Source organism: Paroedura picta, chromosome 12 (genome assembly GCF_049243985.1).
Source record: "Paroedura picta isolate Pp20150507F chromosome 12, Ppicta_v3.0, whole genome shotgun sequence".
NCBI classification, from domain to species: Eukaryota; Metazoa; Chordata; class Lepidosauria; order Squamata; family Gekkonidae; genus Paroedura; species Paroedura picta.
This window is the reverse complement of record NC_135380.1, coordinates 4,355,468-4,375,874: the sequence shown is the minus strand read 5'-3', so window position 1 is coordinate 4,375,874 and position 20,407 is coordinate 4,355,468. Positions and strand designations below refer to the sequence as shown.

Here is a 20,407-nt window from a genome sequence, read left to right as displayed (position 1 = left end):
CCTTTCTGCATGGCTTTATGTTTGTATAAAACTATTTCCAGTGCTGAGTTGCCTCTCTATGCACCAGGCCAAATTTACTACTTCAATACTAACATGAGTTTTAACATCCACCATAAGCCGTGAATGAATACCCAGTGCCAACAAATTTAAGGTAGAAATGCATAACTAAAAACATAAACAAGAGGCAAATCCCCAGGTCAACCACTAGCTGCATGCAAAGGGTTAATAATGCCAGGTAAGCGGCTGCCTGCCTGCAGCACCAGAGATGCTTTGCAGATCCTATGCTCCTGGATATTCAGAGGTCTTTTGGGGGTTCTTCTGTTGCTTCATTCTTTCTCCCCCATACACATATAAGGGTCACCCAAATCCTACGCTGAGTAAGAGCAAGGATTGACTCTGGCACCTATGAAGATAATTTCTCTGGGGAGCTGAACATATTTCTAAGACAATGTATATGCCATTGTTTGACTATGATTGCTATTCTTAGAACATTGCATCATTACTAAACTACATATATTTATTTTATTTATATTTGAATGTATATCCTATCACTCCCACGCAGTGGCTCATGGTGGGTAACAATCATTGCCCCAACATTAAATCCCCCCAAACAATAATAAAACCCTGTATAAAACCCTCCCATTAATGGTGAAAATTCCCATCTCCCCCAGGCTCAACAGACATTTTTGATAAAAACAGTGCCTCAGTGGGACAACTCCAGGGGAGCCTGATGGATTGGCTAGCAAGTGAGGGGCCCAGATCTTACTGGCACTGACCTCAACCAAGGAACTTCGTGGGAATAACATAACATCTTGTGGGAAACATTCAATATCTACGAAGGTTTAGCCACAACATCAGTAATAAATATGAAGGGGGAGGGGATCAAGTTAAAAATATAATGATTGCAGACCAGGGGCTGATCAGTACCAAATGGGAGACCACCAGAAACTCTAGGTCCCTGAATGAAAGGATATAAACGAAATGAGCTAACTCAATGAAGCCAAATTTCTCTAGTCAAATGGAATTCATGCCAGCAAGCTGTGTTTATTTAATTATTTTTTATTTGTTTATATTTGGATTTATTTCCCAAATGCTATTCTTGACCCCATTTTATAGCAAATTGAGACTGACAAGTCAGGGTCCAAAGACATGCAAGTCCTTAGCTAAGATGGGATATGAACGAAAACTTCCACACAGAGAAACCTATTTGCTATCAGTTCATGTAGCTGTGCTTTTCTGAGCAAAGTAAGCATTTTGTAAAACATGAGTCATAGCTACTGTTCAGTGCGTTCTAGAGGAAATCCTCAAAAAATAAACAGAAGCAGAACAGAAGGATTTGTACAAAGGTGTCTGGTCTCAGAAAGAGCAGACTGGGAAAAATGCTAAGTTTTAAAAGTCGATGGTGTGAGTTCCTACAAAAAAAACCCTGTTGAAATTTGCTTTACAGCTGAGTTGAGACTGAGCACTCTTGAAGTATTTCAGGAGACACCATGAGAGACCTGACAAAATCACCTCTTTGAAAAGTAAACAAGCAGTAGGCAAAGGGAAGACTTTAGAACAGGGGTAGTCAAACTGCGGCCATCCAGATGTCCATGGACTACAATTCCCACGAGCCCCTGCCAGTTCTTCTCAGCCCCCCCCCCCCTTGGTCATGTCAGTGGAACAAATAAGCAGCAGTGGTGAAGAGTTTCCAGCAGATGTCAGAGCATTAACTAAAGAAAAAGAAGCAATAAGACGGATAGTATATTGTATATTTTAAAATTTATTGTTAGCAGCTCTGAGTCTCTGGGAAAAGGCTGGGTATAAATATTAAAAAAACAAACAAATAAATGAATAACTGGCTTTTCCAGTTAGTGAGACCACAGCAGACTGCCTATGACTCAATGCTTGTTGCAAGGTTATTTTTCAACCCCAGAGCTTAATTATCTGCTGCTTCATCAGCAATGATTGAAGGAACAGTTGAGAAAACAGGCCACCTTCTTTGGAAAAAGTGGTTTCAAAGAGCCTTCGCTCTTCACCTTTCCCCAACACCTGCCTCAGTCGAACATACCTCTACTACTAAAGTGTGCCAAGGAGCCCCCAAAACCTTCACACTTCCTAGATGAGCTCTGAATTCCACAGTGGAAGTCCATCTTTGGCCAGCTTCTCATCCAGGGGACTGGAGGGATGGTTTCCCAAGAGTTTCAGTTAAGGCAAAAGATTACATTGGAAAATAAAGTATTGAAATGTCCTTATTAACTCAACTCCTCAGCAATACAGAGAGGCTTCACATGTATCAGTGCTCCATCCATAACACTTAGCATGCAACAGAATAAATTCCCCTGAAGTGGTTTGATAATATTATAATTTAGCTAATATATGTTAATTAAAACTGTTCTCCATGGAATCGAAAACTTGTATGCTTCTTGTCGTAATCACCCTGAGCCAGCCAGAAAAGGCGGGTGTAAAAATAAACCTGTTATTATTATTACTGCTGACTCCTGAATATTCCTTCTTTGAATTAGCCAACAATGCGTCACACAAAGGTGAGTGCTGGCAGTCTAGTAACGTCTGTGAAAGTATTTCCTACGTTAGGTGGATACTGTTAGCCTTACAAGTTTTCCTGAGGGCTGAACAAAAGCATAGCAAGAAGATTTTGCTATAGATAAAATTTATTTATTTATAATTTAATTTATACCCCGCCCCTCCTGACAAAGTCGGCCCGAGGCAGCTTACAAAAAGATATAATACAACAATTTCCATCAATACCACTCAATTAATCCCCAATAAAATAATAGTACAATCTAAAAACTCCAACAAATGGCGGAAACAAAATCCTTCCCCTATCCCAGTCGGTAGATCACCTATCTCAACTATATCCATACTCTGGCACCACCAGGTGGATCTCACACAGCGCCTTCCACAAGTCAGGACTTCTAGTTTGTAAATCCCGGGACAGCTCTTCCTCCCCAGCCTCAACCAAAAGCCTGGCGGAAGAGCTCTGTCTTACAGGCCCTGTGGAATGTTGATAGTTCCGCCAGGGCCTGCAGCTCTCCTGGGAGCTCATTCTACCGGGCTGGGGCTAGGGCCAAAAAGGCCCTGGCCCTGGTCGAGGACAGGCGAATGTCCCAGGGGCTCAGGATAACCAGTAGATTCACACTCACAAAGTGTTCTGCGGGGGCTTAAGCAGATAAGTGGTCCCACATTGTATCCTTGGCAATAAGACCTAGGGTTGCAGGGTAGAAGGAATACTTACAAGGGCTGTGGTACCTTCATCTTTTAACCATAAAAGAAGTCAATTTTGAGCAGGCAAAGCAGTAAGCTGCCACGAATCAGACATGAGAGTGGCAGGCAATGTCCAATGATAATGATAATGATAATGAGGAGGAGGAGGAGGAGGAGGGGCAGTTTAATATGCAGGTATAAAAACTGATCTTACATTGCTAACTCCGAACTTTATCCTTAAAATTGCATGCAGCATGCATTACTATTGCAGAGCTACCTTCCACTTCGATATCATGCTGCAAAGATGTAAGTATGCACTGTAAACAATATAAAAACTTAACTCTTCCGTTGTCATAATAACATAAGGAGTAAAATTATTTTCTCCGTTGTCATAACTCTGCATTGAATTCTATAACCTTCTTGTTATTTTGGTGCTCCTGAAATTTTAACAGGAGAGTATATCTGTCTCTACCAGGAGCTTCAACATCACTGACAAAACTCTAGGTATTTTAATAAATCCACTCAACACGGGGCCACAAAATAAATTTTGCCACGATGAGGCCTTTCTCAGCCAACCGGCAGACACGGAAACACACACACACATGTGGTACGAGCAGCAGTCAGATCACCACCCACAAGAACCACTTCCCCTTTAGAAACCACAACTGCACACAGTAAACCACAACTTATCTTGATCATTCTGACAGACTGCAGGAACAGACCACCAGTCTGAGCTGTATAGCTATTTGTGGTGAAATCCAAGGGGCCACCATTATGCTTAATTTTGGAATTCATATCTACTTTTCCAGGTCATTGGGCAGGTGAATTACCTTAATTTTTCTTTATGTATCATGCTTTCTTATCCAACAGTTTCTAGATTTACTATCCAATTACTTTCTGTAAATAGAAAGCAGGAAGGAAGAATACTTATGCAAAATAAGTTTTCAGATTTACTCAGACCGTGGAAGAAATGTAAAACCATGTTAGCACCCAAGCCACCTGTTTCAATACAACCACCAGAATTTCAAGGGAGAAACTGCCATTCTAGTTGAACTCCAACAAATGTTATACAGCATGTCTTACCCAACCTAGCAGGCATACAGTGCACATAATGCAGGGCCTTCTAAACAAACCTTTTAAAATGGATGCAGATTAAAGTATCCTGTCCTGCACACAAGCTATTCTTTATTAGGTATGTGTGTATTTGTCCAAATCTCCCCCCCCCCCCGTGTTCTTTTGCTTTGGACCCCTTTCCATTTGGCTTCCAGTCAGGCTATAGGTCAGTGAAGCCCAAGCAGTTCAAGTTGATGACTTCTGTCTGAAAGGTGAAAAACGCCATGCCTTTTAATTGCTCCTGCAGGGTTGTCTGCAGCCTCTGATACCATGCAGTACGCCATCAAGGCATTTGGAAACAGAAGTACCAGGGGATCTGTGCTCAACTGGTTCACAGCATTCCTCATAGAAAAACCTCAAAGGTTGCTCCATGAGACAAGTTGTCCACAGTCTGGGACCTATTCTTTGGGGTTCCATGAGGGTGCCTGCCCCTATAACTCCTTATCCAAGCCCCCTGGTGATGCTATACAGGTCCTGAATTACTGCCTGTCTGCTGTGGTTAACTGGCTAGGCATTAACAAATTGAAGCTACATCCTGATAAGGCAGAAGATGCTAATTGGGAAGGCAGATCTTGGAGGATGTCGTGCTTCCCACTTCCGATGGAGTTCAGCTGACCCTTGTTAAGAGCCTAGAAGTTATGCTGCTTTCAGTACTACTGCTGGAGAATAAAGTTAATGCAGTTGGCAAAACAAACACCCATTTCCTCCAACTCTGTTTAATTCTGAAGGTGGCCCCCCCAATATTGACTCAGCCAATCCAGCCAACTCAATCCCCACCATGGAAACTAGACTACTATAAAGCACAGTAGATTCCACTTGGGAGTCTTCAACTGGTGCAGAACTCCAGAGCTCATGCTAACTTGGTAGTGCTTATGCTTTGTGGTCAGGTCTGCTTTGAATTTCGCCAATCCAAATCTTTCTGCATTGTTTATCTGATGTCCCATTCCAATGACTGCTTCTGCACATTTATGGGGTCAAGAGATCAGCATGGAAGAACAGATGCATAAATCAGTAGAGTAGGCCTTCCTAACCAAGGTTACACTAGTTGGGGGGGATTTTTTTTTTAAAATAAATTTACCTGGGGTGATTTTGTCCATTTGGGGGCAGGTTGACCCATCCCCTCCCAAAATGGCCACCGATGGGCCTGGAAAGGATGGGAAGGAGAACAGCCCCAGCCATACAAACCTTTGCTGGTGAAGATCCTCATTCATTGCTGAACTGGTGGTGGGGGCTGGAGTCCAGTGAGGGATGAAATCAAGTCCTTTCCTTAGTGAAGCAGAGCTCATAGAAGCGGAACAAGAAGGTATTTGACCCCTTTGTCCATCCTTGCTCCAGTCCCCCAACCCCACAAGACCTGCAAATCTCACAACCCAGGAAAGCCCTGGAAGGGGCTGCCAGAAATGGAGAGAAGGACCGGGAAACCTCAGTGTATGAGTGATTGGACATGGCTGCAGGAACAGGGAAGAATGCAGGGAAACTCTGTGTTCTGTGTACAGTGAGCAGCATACAGGCCACTAGCTAGATAATTACACAATTTAGGCTCCTGTGTCAGCCAAAAGTTATTATCCTCAGAATTTTTTCTCAGGTTAATGAGCAGCAATGTGTCTTGATATGGAATCTCCTTAAAGCAGCCAAGATACTAGAAGCAAGGAAGCAGAGAGCAAAATGTGTTTCAGAATATTCAGAACAGCTGACTTGGACATCATGCATATGAGGGGGGGGGGGAGAAGTGTTTACTTAAAAAAAAAGTTCCACCTCTCAGTCACTGGACTCCCAAAGGCAACTAATTGAAGATAAACAGTAAAACATTCATATTCATCATGGGAGAATAACAAACATCACTGGAGATCTGATGACCATCTTGTCTTTCCTGAATGTCTTAAAGCGAGATATATTTATTTGGGATAAATCATGACTACCGTGATCTATGTTGTTTATGAGTAACATTCACTGTCCTGTCCTTACTCCCCCGTTTGGGTGATGCAGCCATCAACACTGAAAGCCACTTTCATCATCCCAACTGTTAGACCAGGGGTAGTCAAACTGCGGCCCTCCAGATGTCCATGGACTACAATTCCCAGAAACCCCTGCCAGCATTCGCTGGCAGGGGCTCCTGGGAATTGTAGTCCATGGACATCTGGAGGGCCGCAGCTTGACTACCCCTGTGTTAGACTGTGCTGAGTTCCTTGTTGTTCGGAAAGAGTGGTCTTGTCTAATATCTGCTTTCCAGACATCTGCTAACTAGAGTATTTACCTCTAAAAACTCTACATTAAGTAGATGGGACCAAGCAAGCAGATGATACTCATGCAGATGATACTCATTAACACACAGTAAATAAGTTTTATTGCATACTCAGAACATATATAATTCATGGGAGGGTCACTTATTATGAACAGCAACATCACAAAGCAAAGTATTTTTAGGACTATCACACCAGTGGGGATGGGAGACAGGGAGTTTTATTTGATAAAGTCTATTTCACAGAGCCTAACACCTGGGGAAATGATAGGCTGCTATTTTTTTCCATTACACGGGGTATTTCTTTATACAAAGAACAAAACTGGTCCCATATGTACCAGAGGAGCTGATAAGCTATAAAAAGCTAGTGCTGGATTTACTAACTGACACATGAAGAAACTTTAAAACATGCAACTTTTTTTGACTTCACAAAACAGTAGCTAGTCACAGTCCTGTTAGAGCTGTTCCCATAGAGCAGTTCTGTCAGAGTTCTCTCAGCCCTAGATGCCTCACAGGGTGCCTGTTGAGGGGAGAGGAAGGGAAGGCAATGGTAAGCTGCATTAAGACAACTTCGGATAGTGAAAAGCAGGATATAATAGCCAGTTCTTCTTCATCATCCGTGGAACTCATGGTCGCAGGTAGCTACAAGCATAGACAGCTTCAAGAGGGGATTGGGTAGACATATGGAACAGACCTCCATGAGTGGCGATTAGCCACAGGTATAGACTGAACAGTGATGCTCTGTATTCACAGTACTGGGGGGCTGGGGTTACACTTCTGGAGTTTCAGCTTTGCTGGTGAACTTCCTGATAGCACCTGAGTTTTGGCCACTGCTGGACTGGATGGACCACTGGCCTGATCCAACATGGATTTTCTTATGGTCTTATGCTCACAGACAAAGATTTAGCTTTCAATTTAACAACGGTAAACGATAGCGAAATAATCTGTCTTGTGACATGACAAACTGCGATTCTAAGCCTCAAGTCTGTTTCCTAAACAAACAGGAACTCTCTTGGGCCAGAGCAGGGCACATAAGTGCAGGGGAAACTGCCTGAATAACTTATAATTCTCTGCAGCACACAGTTTGTACAGCGGAGGATTAAGCCATTCCAAGCATGCTGCCCTGGCAAAGCCACACCTCATTCGTGTGGTTACAGGCAGGCAGTGAGGCAGTTCTCCCTTTGGCAGTTTGCACATGCCATTTCTTTATCCACACCAGAGGCCCTTCTAGTTAATTCACACCTTGTGCTTCATGCCACATCCCCCAATGAGATCATAACAGAAGCAATAATTTCGCTGAGCTGTTTAAACAAGTCTAGAGGCTTAAAATGCATCTCCCAAGTCAGCACATCCTGTTGCAATCCTGAAGAGAACAATGTGTTTCTAACAGAGACAGCAATACTTTGGTCATTAATGACAGGACTCTGAAGGGCATCTGACAAATCGTATGACAGCCCACACAGATTAGATTAGGCAGAAACCAGATATGAACTTGAAGGGGAACCTGACAAGTTTACACAACTATCCCATCCCACGGACAACACTGCCGTGTTTGTTTGCTCTTGCAAGTCAATGACAAATTTTCGCTGCCCAATAGAACCCATAGGTTCAGGGAAGTCAAATCAAGCAGCAGGATGGCATATACAAAACGACCTATGAAGAAGATGTACACGTTTTTCATGTTATAAAGCTCAAGATTGATTTTTGCTAGCTGCACTGGTCAGGGATTGGAACAGTATGAAATATACAATGAATAAATAAAATACTTATTCTTAATTCATATCACGTGAATATATTTCTGAAGTTGAAAAAAATGGCAGCACATACATTAATATGACTATAGTTACATAAGCTAGCAAATCTGATAGGACAAATTCCCAGAAAACATTATATGAAGCAAGAATCAACATACAATTTTTTTACAAAGTGGATGTTTCCAAAAAGAGATGCCTAAAGCTGTGTTCAAATAAAAAGTTCCCCCTCCCCAAAAAACAAAAAGAACAGCATCATGTTCAGTAACTTTATTTTCTGTACAGTGTTCGGAACTGCTTCTTATAATATCTTATTCATAACAGAGTGTCTTCAAGTATTTTGTTTCACCTTTGCATTCATAATCCACACTACATCATCACAGAGGTTTTCTGTGTGTGTGTGTGTGTGTCTTAAAGAGGGTCTCTTGTTTTGTATTTCATTCATTCCTTTACAATATAATGGTTTCTTTATGGTTTTGCTCATTCAGGAGGTTTTTTTCAACTTTCAATATTTCTCCCTGCTTCATCGGAGCACTCCTTGGAATAACTGCTGCTCACAGAACAGACAGGAAAACAAGGAATAGGTTTTTTTTAATTTATACACTATCCTTCCACCAAACTAGGGCTCCCCGGACACTGCAAAAACACTTCAAAAAGATTCAAGTTAAAGAGGAAGTTAAAACATTGTTAGGAGACCTGCTGACAAAGATTAAGTTACAGAATGTGCTGTTTGTCACTGTTATCTTCTTATATACATAACAGGTACTGCTATGCCTCTATGAACGGAATCTGAGAAATGTATAATCCACTTTTTGATTACAGTCTCAAAGCTGTAAGCACACAAATAGCATATTTTTTAAAAAATCAGTATCAATTACATATTCAAAACAGAAGGCAGCACATAAATTACTCAATTCAAACATTTAGGAAACAAAGCATGTCCAAAGAAAGGATTTTATAGCCCTCTCAAAAACTGGCCAGTGATGTAAAGGCCTATATACACTGTCATCACATATTTTTAAAGATATTTTATTGTTTTCATATGACTGATTCTGTGCACAATATAATAAAGAATGTGTATGACAATACAGTATGGAATAGGTCCGTTTTTCACTGTTTAACCAATATCCAAATCCGCTGGAATCTTAATGCTACAACTGCATGAATTCCCCCCTCCTTAATGTCTGATAGCAAGAATTAAGATGCAAGCACTGATGAAGAATAAGTTGAAGCACACTGCAATTCTCGCCCTCTCTAGTAACTAGATATATTAACAGTTTCCTCTGAGCAAGGCAAAAACTACAAGCTCTGTCATGTAATAGTCACTGGATACAGAAGATGGTAAAAATCTGTATCCCTTCAGTACTATAACAGCCAGCACAAATTATTTTCCAGCCTCATCAGACTGTTAACCAGTATGAAATGTGAAGAGCCATTAACTGGTTTCCTTCAGGCTGGATCCAAAGAGGATGCTCCTGACGGAATGAAAATACTTGATATCACTACTGTTCTCAATCTTAAATCCTCTGTAAGCAGTACTAATTCATGTCACAAATAGTTCAACTCAAGGAAAGGTTTACATGTGTTTGGCTGACTGTCTCCACCCAAGTAATTACCTCAACCCCACAGCTTTCTTCAAAACCAGAAAATCACGCTCCAGTTTGGTTCTGTCTCCCAACAGAACAATAAGCCTGCTGGTAACTCTCTAGTTTTGGTAAATGTCTTCTCTATTGTTATTTTAACCATTATGTATTAATCACCATGCTGTTAACCACCTTGAGCCGACTTGCTAGGAGGGGAGGCGGGGGTCACAGAAATCCAAATAAATAAATAAATGGCAGTGACTCCCTTGCAACTTTTTCTAGGGGGTGGGGAGAACATAGCGTAAGCTTTTTTTATATCCCACTTTTCACTACTCAAAGGAGTTCCAAAGAAGTACACAGCACCTTTCCCACAGCACATCCTTCATTACTAGAGTGCAGACACAGCAACATAAGTAAAGACAACATAGGTAAAGAAAGGCTTAACTAAATGACTAGTAAACCCTTCAAAATCTTCAGCTTTTCAGATCAACTGCAGCAATGAAAGCTCTGAATTTCAGAAAGTGACACCTTATTGTCCATCAACTGAGATGTCAGAATAACCACGAAGGCATACTAATATTTCCTTCCACCTCAAAAGGAAGTATATCTATGCAAAGAAGAAACAGTTCTGATACCAGGGCCAAAAACCAATATTCTTGTACATAAATTCTCCAACCTGGTTTCATAGTAGCAGGGGCTTTTGACATGGTTCTAAAATTGAATGTACAAAATGTGTATCAACTTCTGAAAGACACAATTTCCTCCAGAATTATTTTATACCACTTTTGTAAAGCCTCAGCAGTAGGCTCAATACGCAATGCAATAATTAGTTTCTCTTCAGCTTTGCCAGACTACACACAGGAGAGGAAGCAGGTACATGCAGGCCACACAATAGAGCGCTGATCACTTTTGTTATATCAGATACTTGATAGTATCTGATATTTAGACAGAATACTATCTAAGTTCTGGCATGCCAGAGAAGAAAAACAAAAATAAAAACCTTTGTCAAACTCAACCAACTTGCATGCAACAAGTGACGAATAAAACTATGCAAAGTCAACTTGCCTGGTTTCAGTCCAAGACAGAATTACTCTTCTCTGTGTTCGTGCGTGTCTGTGTTATGCAATTCTTTATGACCATGAACTGAGAAATACAGATGTTAAGTCATCCTGTCAACTCAGTAAAAGCCAAGGATGGACCCAAAATCCATTATTAAAGCTACAGAAGTGGTTTTTTTAAGCTTAGGGGAAAAGAAGGCCTATTGAAAAGTCTGCTACTATGTCTTAAACATGAGTAAAATAGATTACAGAGCAACAGAAAGAGCCAAAGAGATACATGACTTCATATAGGCTAAAGGTTCTTGTAATTACCAGTTAAGGCAGTTAAGGCCCAGTATACCTGAGGGACCTCCTCCCTGCCTATGCCTTGCAAAGGGCTTTACGCTCCGCTGCCACCAACTGGCTAATGATCCCTGGCCCTAAAGAAGCCCGCCTGGCCTCAACCAGGGCCAGAGCCTTCTTAGTCCTGGCCCCCACCTGGTGGAATGAGTTCCTGGAGGAGATCAGGGCCCTAAGAGCTAAAAAATGTTCCGCAAGGCCTGCAAAAGGGAGCTCTTCCACCAGGCATTTGGTTGAGACCGAGCGACCAGCAACATTTACAGGGCCCCTGCTCCCTCCCAAAAAATCCATTCATGTTCTGCTCTGGACCGGTTCATATTGTTATAGTTTGCACCTGTGTTACAGTTTAATGTTAATATTATTTATGTTGTATGAGAATCGTTATGAAAACTAAGTCCTATGTACCATTTCTACGTTTTATGTAAACTGCCCGAGCCTCAGGGGACAGCAGTATATAACTATAAAATAAATAAATACATAAATAAATATTCTTAATAAATATCCTCTCTGCTATTTCTCAAGTATTGCTTAAGAGGCAGTAAAGTTAAAGGAAAAAGAAAGATGTACGCTCTAGAATGGCTTTCCAAGACACAGGAGAGGTATATTATTAAATTAACTTTAAGAGCCTTTAGAAACATACTAAAAATATGAAGAGGGCAGAGAGGTAATATAGTTTTGTTTATAAAAAAGAACAGAAGCTATGACAGAGAATCATGAGAAAGAGAGTCATGTTTGTCACTTAAATTTGTTACCATCCTTAGTGCAAGAACCTCGCAATCCAATTCTGAAAAGTGCTTAGAAACTCACAAACTGTAACTTCCAGCTGTGTGATCATTTATAAAGCTGGAGATATACAATGAAAGGGGGGAAAGAGTGAATGACAGAATTTAGCTTCCGCTTGCAGGCTGAGCTACAGGATCCCACATAATCAACCTCAGATAGACAGATAGTTTTGCAGTGCTCTCTAATTCTGTAATTCCTAAGCCTACTGCATTGTTCATTAAAACAGAGCTATAAAACAACTAGATTCCAGTAGGCAGCTGTGTTGGTCTGAATTAGCAGAACAAAGTTTGAGTCCATTGGCCTCAAACAAATAACTCACATAACAGACTTTTTTCAAAGTCACTGGACCTCTTAACAAAGCATCCATCTTAACCTCAGAAGTACAGATGGATTTTTAAATGGTCTTAATGTACAGAATATGAGAACACCACTAGCCTTAAATTCCACAATGAAGAAAGAACTGGCAAAACAGCCCTGTCCCCCACCCCAACCAACCTGCCTTCAGTGAAAGAGGAAACTCCAAGCCAAGCATCTTCTGAAGATCTTAGTATATAAGGTAGACTAGTTATTTTATTACAAAAACCACCACAGATGAGATCATCTGCAAACTGAAGAATGAACAAGTTCAGCTCTGGCCACAAAGTATCCACCCTGGTATCAGATCCAAAGCCAAAAGGAAATAAAGTTTCCAGTGGCAGCTCCTAACTTAAGGAGGCCTGAATTTGTACCATTTCATAATGTAACAGGATTAACTTTTCTTATATATTCCTACTGTTATGATGGTCAGTTCTTAGTCTGACGAAGAACGCTTGCACTCGAAAACTCACGCCTTGAATAAATCTTTGTTGGTCTTAAAGGTACCACTGGACTCTGATTTTATAGTGCTACTTCAGACCAACACGGCTAGACATTTGAATCATTTCCTTCAAAGAAAACCTGTACGGTTATTTTACACAGACGACAAATTTGTGCACAGCTGGATGCAACACAGGCTGAAGAAACAAGTACTATGCAAGTAGACTATATGCAAGCTCAGGAAAAACCAAAAGTTCACTGCTACCTAGGCTGTCAAAGATCATGGACAATAAGAGCAACAAAACTGAGGCCTAACTGTTATGTAAGTAAACATAAAACCACATTACAAGGTATCATGCCTGAAATTGACTTGCAGAGGACAGACCGGTACATTTCTCTTAATGAAAAAAAGAAAATAAAAAAAGAAAAGAGACCAACCTGCTATCAAAATAAAGACTGGAGTGGTCACCAGGGCTCCTTCCAGTGATTATTTGCTAGACTCCACCTCTCGGGGCGCAGCAGATGTTTATAAAGTCATTGCTGAAGAAGGGAGGGACCATGAAAACAATAACCTTATCGCCATTACAAAGAGAGGGTCTTCTAGGGCAGAGGTCAGGAAAAAGAAGCATGGAAAGTGGAAGCTTCCCATCATGCCAGTCACTGTTATTACTACATCTGGATAAGCAGACAGAAAGAAAAGTTTCACCGGGATCAGCAAGTATTTTAGAATGTTCAGGAAAAGGAAGTCTGCGTACTTTTACATTGGCTGTTTCAATACGATAATATAGACCCTGCCTTGTTTCAGCATCAGATAACTCCACCATCAATTCTGTATCATCATAAAGATCATAAGTGACGGCCATTGGTGGTGTATTGCAGGGGGGGGGGGCAGAGACACAAAACCATCACAGTGACTTTTCCTGTGATTTAAAAAATAAGCAGCACAAAGAAGCTTTCAAGATCCCCATAACTCTTCAAAAGGATGGATGACCACTTTCTTTAAAAAATATGAATGTCAGCCATATCTCTTTCAAATTCTGACCATCAGAACAAGCAGGTCCCTTGTAAGGTAAAAACACTTGTTTTTGATCAGAAAAACTGGAGATTAATTTCAGCTGACACACAGTACAAGCCAAAAAGACTAGCACACTTGAGTAGCAGTTAGGAGCAGGTAACCTCCGTAACCAGAGTCCCATTGCTAGTAAGTAATCATCCTAGTTGTCCCACTGCTAAGCAATCATCTTTGCACTGACAAAGCCTTCTCTTTGACATCTGAGTTCAGTTATTTCCCATAGCAAAGATTGCAAATAGCCACCCAAAAGCATCAGAAGGCCTTTTATTGACAAACCAAAAATGTAACATGTCCTGAAATCTCTTTTTCTCCACCTTCCCTTTTGGACTGAACATCTATCCTGATGTTCCCCTTCTCCCAATGAGCTCAGGACGGCACAAATAGTTCTCTCCTTTTCTACTTCACCCCCCAGGACACTCCAATGAGAGATGGAACGCTGAGAGACCATGACCAGCCTAAAGTTATGAATCAAGCTACATGGCTGTACAAAGAATTCAACTTGAGCCTCCCCAGATCTAAATCCACACTTTAACCAGTATACCACACTGATTCTCTCTCTGCTGAAAATTTCTGGGGAATTCAAAAACGTGCAACTATTTTGTAACAATTTGGTTTGTCATAGTGAAAAGTATCATGCTGTTGATGTTTCTGGATATCTCACGGGATAACTTTTTGTTTGTTTGCCATTCCTGTGTTATAGGCAGAAAGGAACTGGTTTTATAAACTGAAGTAAATCAAAGGCCTAACTGTAGTTCTTCTACTTAGGTACTGCAACAGACACACATACACTTTTATGTCCTCTTGGGGAAAAAAACAACATATGATGAAAAGTGTTTAGGCACATACTCTACAGAAGAGGCAACCATTCCATCACCTTCACACTAGTCACACATTAAGAATGAATACACCAGGAAAATGTACAACTCTCCCTACTCCAAATCAAAATATGCTACACACACTACACCACACCCCTCATATAAAGAGAGGACTTGTTACAGGCTCAGCACTCTTCCAAGGCTCTCTCAATTAGCCTCTCTTGTAGCCAGCTCTGGAAGCCCTGTGTGCTGCTCTTCTTGCTCTCTCTGCAACACAACAAAACTAGTCCTGTGAAACACTTGCAATGATCCTCATGAGATCAAACATGTGGCCCAAACTTCGCTTGCGCTGAGAGAGTGGATTAGGAACCACTCAGTTAGGAAGAGTCACAGAGTACTTGCCAGACAAGACAGCTAACCTTACTACTTTCAACATCCTTCTCTTTATGTTGTACTTGAACTTCACTATTTGAACCTATTACGACTCCTGCATTTTCATCTTATATTTCTAATCCTGCCTACTGGATTGGGAAGTATTAGAAATACTGCATGTGCTGATAGGAGCTCATGGCAATTGTAGTCCATGGACATCTGGAGAGCCAGTTTGGCCACCCCTGCTGTAGGGGATCAGGCCAGATCTCTTAGTTTCCAGCCCTGCCTACTTCTCCAAGCCACCAGTTTGGGGGGGGGGGGAAGAATAGGGTGAGAAAGCAGTCTAATGGGATCCAGAGATAAAGGAGGGAACCTACAAATGTCTATGCCAGGGTAGCAGCAGTGGGGATAAGAGAGGGAGGAAAGTGTTTTGGTGTTGTGTACCAGTAACAGATTTCTCCTCTACTTCAAGGATTCATGCCAGCATCGAACCCTGGAGAACCTAGACAAGTTACATGTTGTTGCACTACAAAACAATACCACAGATGATAGAAATTGAGCCTAGCATTCATTTGACCAAAGAACATGGACGGGCTATTTGGTAAGTTAACAAGTCAGTGTATTAGATATACTTTCACCTCCTACCAAAGTCTAGACATTTTAAACCCTCAAAGGCAGGGAAAGTACACAATGTTCAAATTAAGAGAATCCGCCAAACGGCACGGCTATCCTGCTCACTGAACGCCAAGGATCCATACCCAATACAATCACAGCAACAAGCTGAGAGCCTTGAAAGCCAACTGAGCAAGTCAGCATTTGGATTCCAAATCTAACTGCTATAGTTTGATTATCAGCAGATCTAAAGGGGCCTTGTCATTTCCAAAAATAAATTCCAACCTTATTTAGCTGGGCCTGTTAACCTTTGCATATTTCGCCCTGTCAAAAGATGAACACGAAAAGTTCCAAGCAAGTTTTCGACAATGGGGGGAGGGGGGGTGTCAAGAACCTTCTTCATACTGACCTGTCCGTGATTGCGGACTGTGTGCCACTCATTGGAGCCCTTGGCAAGGAGACGATTATTCAACCAATCTGCATCTCAACCAATCGGCATCGTACAAGCGATGATTTCAAGGGTTTGTCACTGGTCACTTTTCCATATGCACATGCTCAAGTTAAGAATTCAGATTTACTCCAAAAGAGGTTCAGAAGACAACTAAGAACAACAGCAGCAGCGCGGTTCTTCACAGTCGGCAAAAAGATCCATCTCAGGGAGAGCTTCCAAAGACCCACAGGGAGCTCCCTCTAGACAGAAGCTTCCCCCCACAAAAAACAAGGGAGAGGGCCTTCAGAGACATGATTCAGCCTTGCCAAGGATCTCACTGTTGCCACTGCTTCGAAGGAGGGGGAAGGCAAACCCGGGCTGAAAAGCTGGCGTCGTCAAGATGGTAACTGTCAGACAGAGAGGCATTTGCTCCAAAGTTCTTTCAGACCCTCGTGTCCAGTCACTACAAGTGCCGTAACTTTTCTCAAGTTGCAAAGGTGCCCCGGCAGTTAGCAGATAAACAAAAGGAACAGTTCTTCTCCCGCCCCCCCAAAAAAGACTTTTCCTCTGGGGGTGTGAGCTCTCTCCACCCTCCCTCCCTCCCTCCCTGAGAGTGACAGGGTGCCTTGACTAATACTCACTCCAGACCTGCCTATCTGCCCCCAACCACCTGCCTAAGGCACAGAAATGACCCCTTCCAGCACCCCGGGGTGGGGACCTCAGTTCTTCTGAGCTGAACCCGTGGCAATTATGACTTAGGGCTGCCTGGACAGCCTCGGCCCAGGGGAGGGAGGGGGGGGTCGTCCTGGAAAGGCGGCTTTCTACACTCTGCCGAGGGAGGGGGGTAGCCCCCCTTTTGCAGCGCGGGTCGAGTAGGAGCTGGCCTCCCCTGCCCCAAAAGACTAAAACCTGGCCCCTTTCAACTGGGGGGAGGTCAGCGTAGCCCCCCCAAGCCAGAGAACGCCTTTTGGAGAAGGGGGGCTGGAGGCAGAGCCCCCAGCAGGGTGGGAAGGAGGGGGAGAAGCAGCCAGGCGGGGGCTCACTGCGGCCCGGTGGGGGGCTGCCCCCCGGAGCGCCCCCTCCTCCTCCTCCTGCTCCTCAGCGCGGGGCCCATTGGGGGGAGGGGGGAGAGGAGGGAGGAGGGGGCGTCCCTCGCGAGGCCCCCGCTAGGCCCCCCAGCGCCCCATCCTGCCCTGACAGGGCTCGCCCGACCGCAGCGGGGCCTGGGGAGGGGAAGGGGCCGGCGCCGATCCGAATTCGCCTCCGGGTGGGGTGGGGGAGGGGAAGCGGAGCGGAGCGGAGCGGGGGGGGGGAGGCGTCGCGCTGCGGAGGCCGCTGGAGGTGGCGGCGGCGGTGGCTCTGCCTCTGCTCCTCGTCGCAGTCGTCGTCGTCGTCCTCTTCTTCTTCTTCTTCTTCTTCTGTTTCTTGGCGGCCCTCCGCCCCCGCGCCGACGAGCGTCTCCTCAGGCCAACCGTCCCCGCCGGCTTCCCTCCGGCAGGCCCCGGCTCGGCTCGGCTCGGCTCGCTTCGGCGGCGCTCGGCCCTTTCCGGCGGGCCCGGGACTCGTTTCCGCCGGGATCGGGAGGCGGCCCTGGCCGCGCGTGTTTTTTTTTTCCCCTTCCGTCATTCCTGGCCTCCGGAGGGGATCCCTCCGCCCCGGCGCCTCACTGGGTTCCGCCGGGGTTTGGCGACGCGTTTGGCCCCTGCCGCCTGCGCCGGCGCTTCGAGAGAGAAAGAAGTGCCCGCGTATTCTTAGCAAGAAGGGCAGTGCTAATGGCAAAGGGGCGACATATTAAAATAAATAAATAAAACGGGCGGGGGAGGAGAAAGCAACCACACAAAGCAGCCGCTCGCCAGCGACCTGTGCCTTAGGCTTCCCCATTCAAATGTTGTTGCGAAATATAATAAAATAATAATAATTTGGAAAGCTTCATATTTTAAAAGCCGGGTAGAGAAGCGACGTTTCTGCTTAAAAATAGTAGTAGCAGCAGTTGTATTGCAAACGCTTGGGATAAAAAAGAAAACCTTCCAGAGACGGAGAAATCAACAAAATGAAGCCAACAACATGATGCTTATGATGTTTCCACATAAAGTATTATTAATATTATTAAGAATAATTTTATGTTTATAGCCTGCCCTTCCCAGTTGGCTCAGGGCTGGTAACAACAAGCGTGTACACACAGAGGGTGGGGTTTGGGGAGGGCAGGGGTTTCAATGGGGTGTAATGCCATACAGTCCACCTGCTGTGCCCATTTTCCTCCCTGGGGCACCGATCTCTGGTGTTTGGAGAGGGAGATGGGCTCTAATTCTAGGGGATCCCCAGGTCCCACTTGGAGACTAGCATCCTGCATTGCGCACCCTGGAAGGGTGGTTGTGCATTAATGTACAAGTAAGGACACCTGCAGGCTGGCATCCCAGCAGGAAGATAAAGCCACAACAAGGTGGAGGAGGTTTAGCTCTTAGGACGAAAGCTCAGAGGTGAAGTATCCATTTGGCATACAGAAGGTCCCAGTGAATGATGTGCAATATGAAGATGTGTTTACGTGCGCCAAGCCTTCTGCCCATTAATGCAACTGGATGAGCTGGAGAACCAGTAGGAGGACAGAGAGAGGGAAAGCTCTCTCAAAATTGGATGATTTTATACCTTTCTATTATCATATGTTCTACAAATCTATAACCCCCAAATGCCTTTCCTCTCAGAGAAGGTGCCCCATATCCCGTGGACACATGAAGAATTTTGACATTCTTGACCATCCATCTGGCGTAAACATAGGACATACGTTTCTTCTGTTTCCATTATAGTTGGTGGTAACCATAACTGCAAAATGAACTGAACAAGCCTCAAATGACACCCTTCCTCCAACACTGCATAATTTTATACCCCTTTGTACACTGGTTCCTAGAAAGCATAAGTATACTTTTGCAGGAGATGTGGGTTATCCCCCCCCCCGTAATTCCCCCTAATTGAGTCTCAGCCCACTTATGGTGACCCCAGAGGGATTTTACGGGAAGAGATGTTCAGAGATAGCTTACCCTTGCCTGCCTCTGCACAGCAACCCTGATATTCTTTGGTGGTCTGCCATCCAAATACTGACCAAGGCTGACCCTTGGTCAGTTTATCCTGGAGTGGAGACAACTGAGAGGGAATCTGATAAAGTACTTAAAAGGCTGCCCTGTAGAGGATGGAGCAGAGTTGTTCCCTCTTGTCCTGGAAGGATGGACCAGAACCAATGGGACGAAATTAATGCAAAAGAAATCCCATCTAAACATCCGGAAGACGTTCCTGACAGCTAAAGCGGTTCCTCAGTGGAACAGGCTTCCTCGGGAGGTGGTGGGTTCTCCATCCTTTGAAATTTTTAAACAGAGGCTGATTCTGTGAAGGCTCAAGGGGGTGGCAGGTGACAGTGGATGAGCGATAGGGAGGTGAGTGTCCTGCATAGTGCAGGGGGTTGGACTAGATGCCCCAGGAGGTCCCTTCCAACTCTATGATTCTATGAGTCTGATTACCTTCTGAGACCAGGCTAGCCTGGATCAGGACCCATGTGTAGTCTACCAGTGCAAAGAATGAGAAAAGATTCAGGTGGTCTGAAGAGACACAGCACAGTTTGACTCCAGCGGCACCTTTAAGACCCGACAAAATTTCATTCTTTTGCGTGCAAACACGCTTCATAAGTTCTCTCAAAGAACGAGAAAATCAACCACAGTATGTTGCCATCTACTGAACAATTTGAGAACTGCAGTTTCCATACTCAAAACATGCAGCATTCACTAGAAAGGAGTCTCAAAGCAGCTTACAGTTGCCTTCCCTTTCCTCTCCCCACAAGAGACACCCTTTGAGGGAGGTGAGGCTGAGAGAGCCCTGATATTACTGAAGAAGAAGAGTTGGTTCTTATATGCCGCTTTTCTCTTCCCAAAGGAGTCTCAAAGCGGCTTCCAATTCCCTTCCCTTTCCTCTCCCCACAACAGACAGCCTGTGAGGCATGTGAGGTTGAGAGAGCCCTGATATTACAGCTCTATCAATGCTGTGGTGAGCCCAAGGTCACCCAGCTGGCTGCACGTGTGGGGAATCAAACCCAGCTTGCCAGATTAGAAGTCTGCACTCCTAACTACACCAGCTGGCTCTCAATTTATAATTCCTTCCACCTGTTCTTTGTCAGCTGAACATTTTAGGCATGGAGTACCCCTCCAATCCAACACAAGACTTCTTCCAAGAAGTCTGTCTGTCTGGCTCTCCAGTCTGTT

The 20,407-nt window shown here is 43.9% G+C and overlaps 1 protein-coding gene across 2 annotated transcripts in view; it reads right to left on the bottom strand.

Moving 5' to 3' along the window:
- ARHGEF12 (Rho guanine nucleotide exchange factor 12) overlaps nt 1–16,717 on the bottom strand; it is an 88,245-nt gene extending 71,528 nt beyond the window's left edge. For both annotated transcript variants that reach the window (XM_077306789.1, XM_077306790.1), the window contains exon 1: nt 16,146–16,717. In XM_077306789.1, coding sequence (XP_077162904.1) covers nt 16,146–16,177 — 32 coding nt within the window. In that variant the 5' untranslated portion in view covers nt 16,178–16,717. The remainder of the gene's footprint in view (nt 1–16,145) is intronic.
- Nucleotides 16,718–20,407: the final 3,690 nt, after the last annotated feature.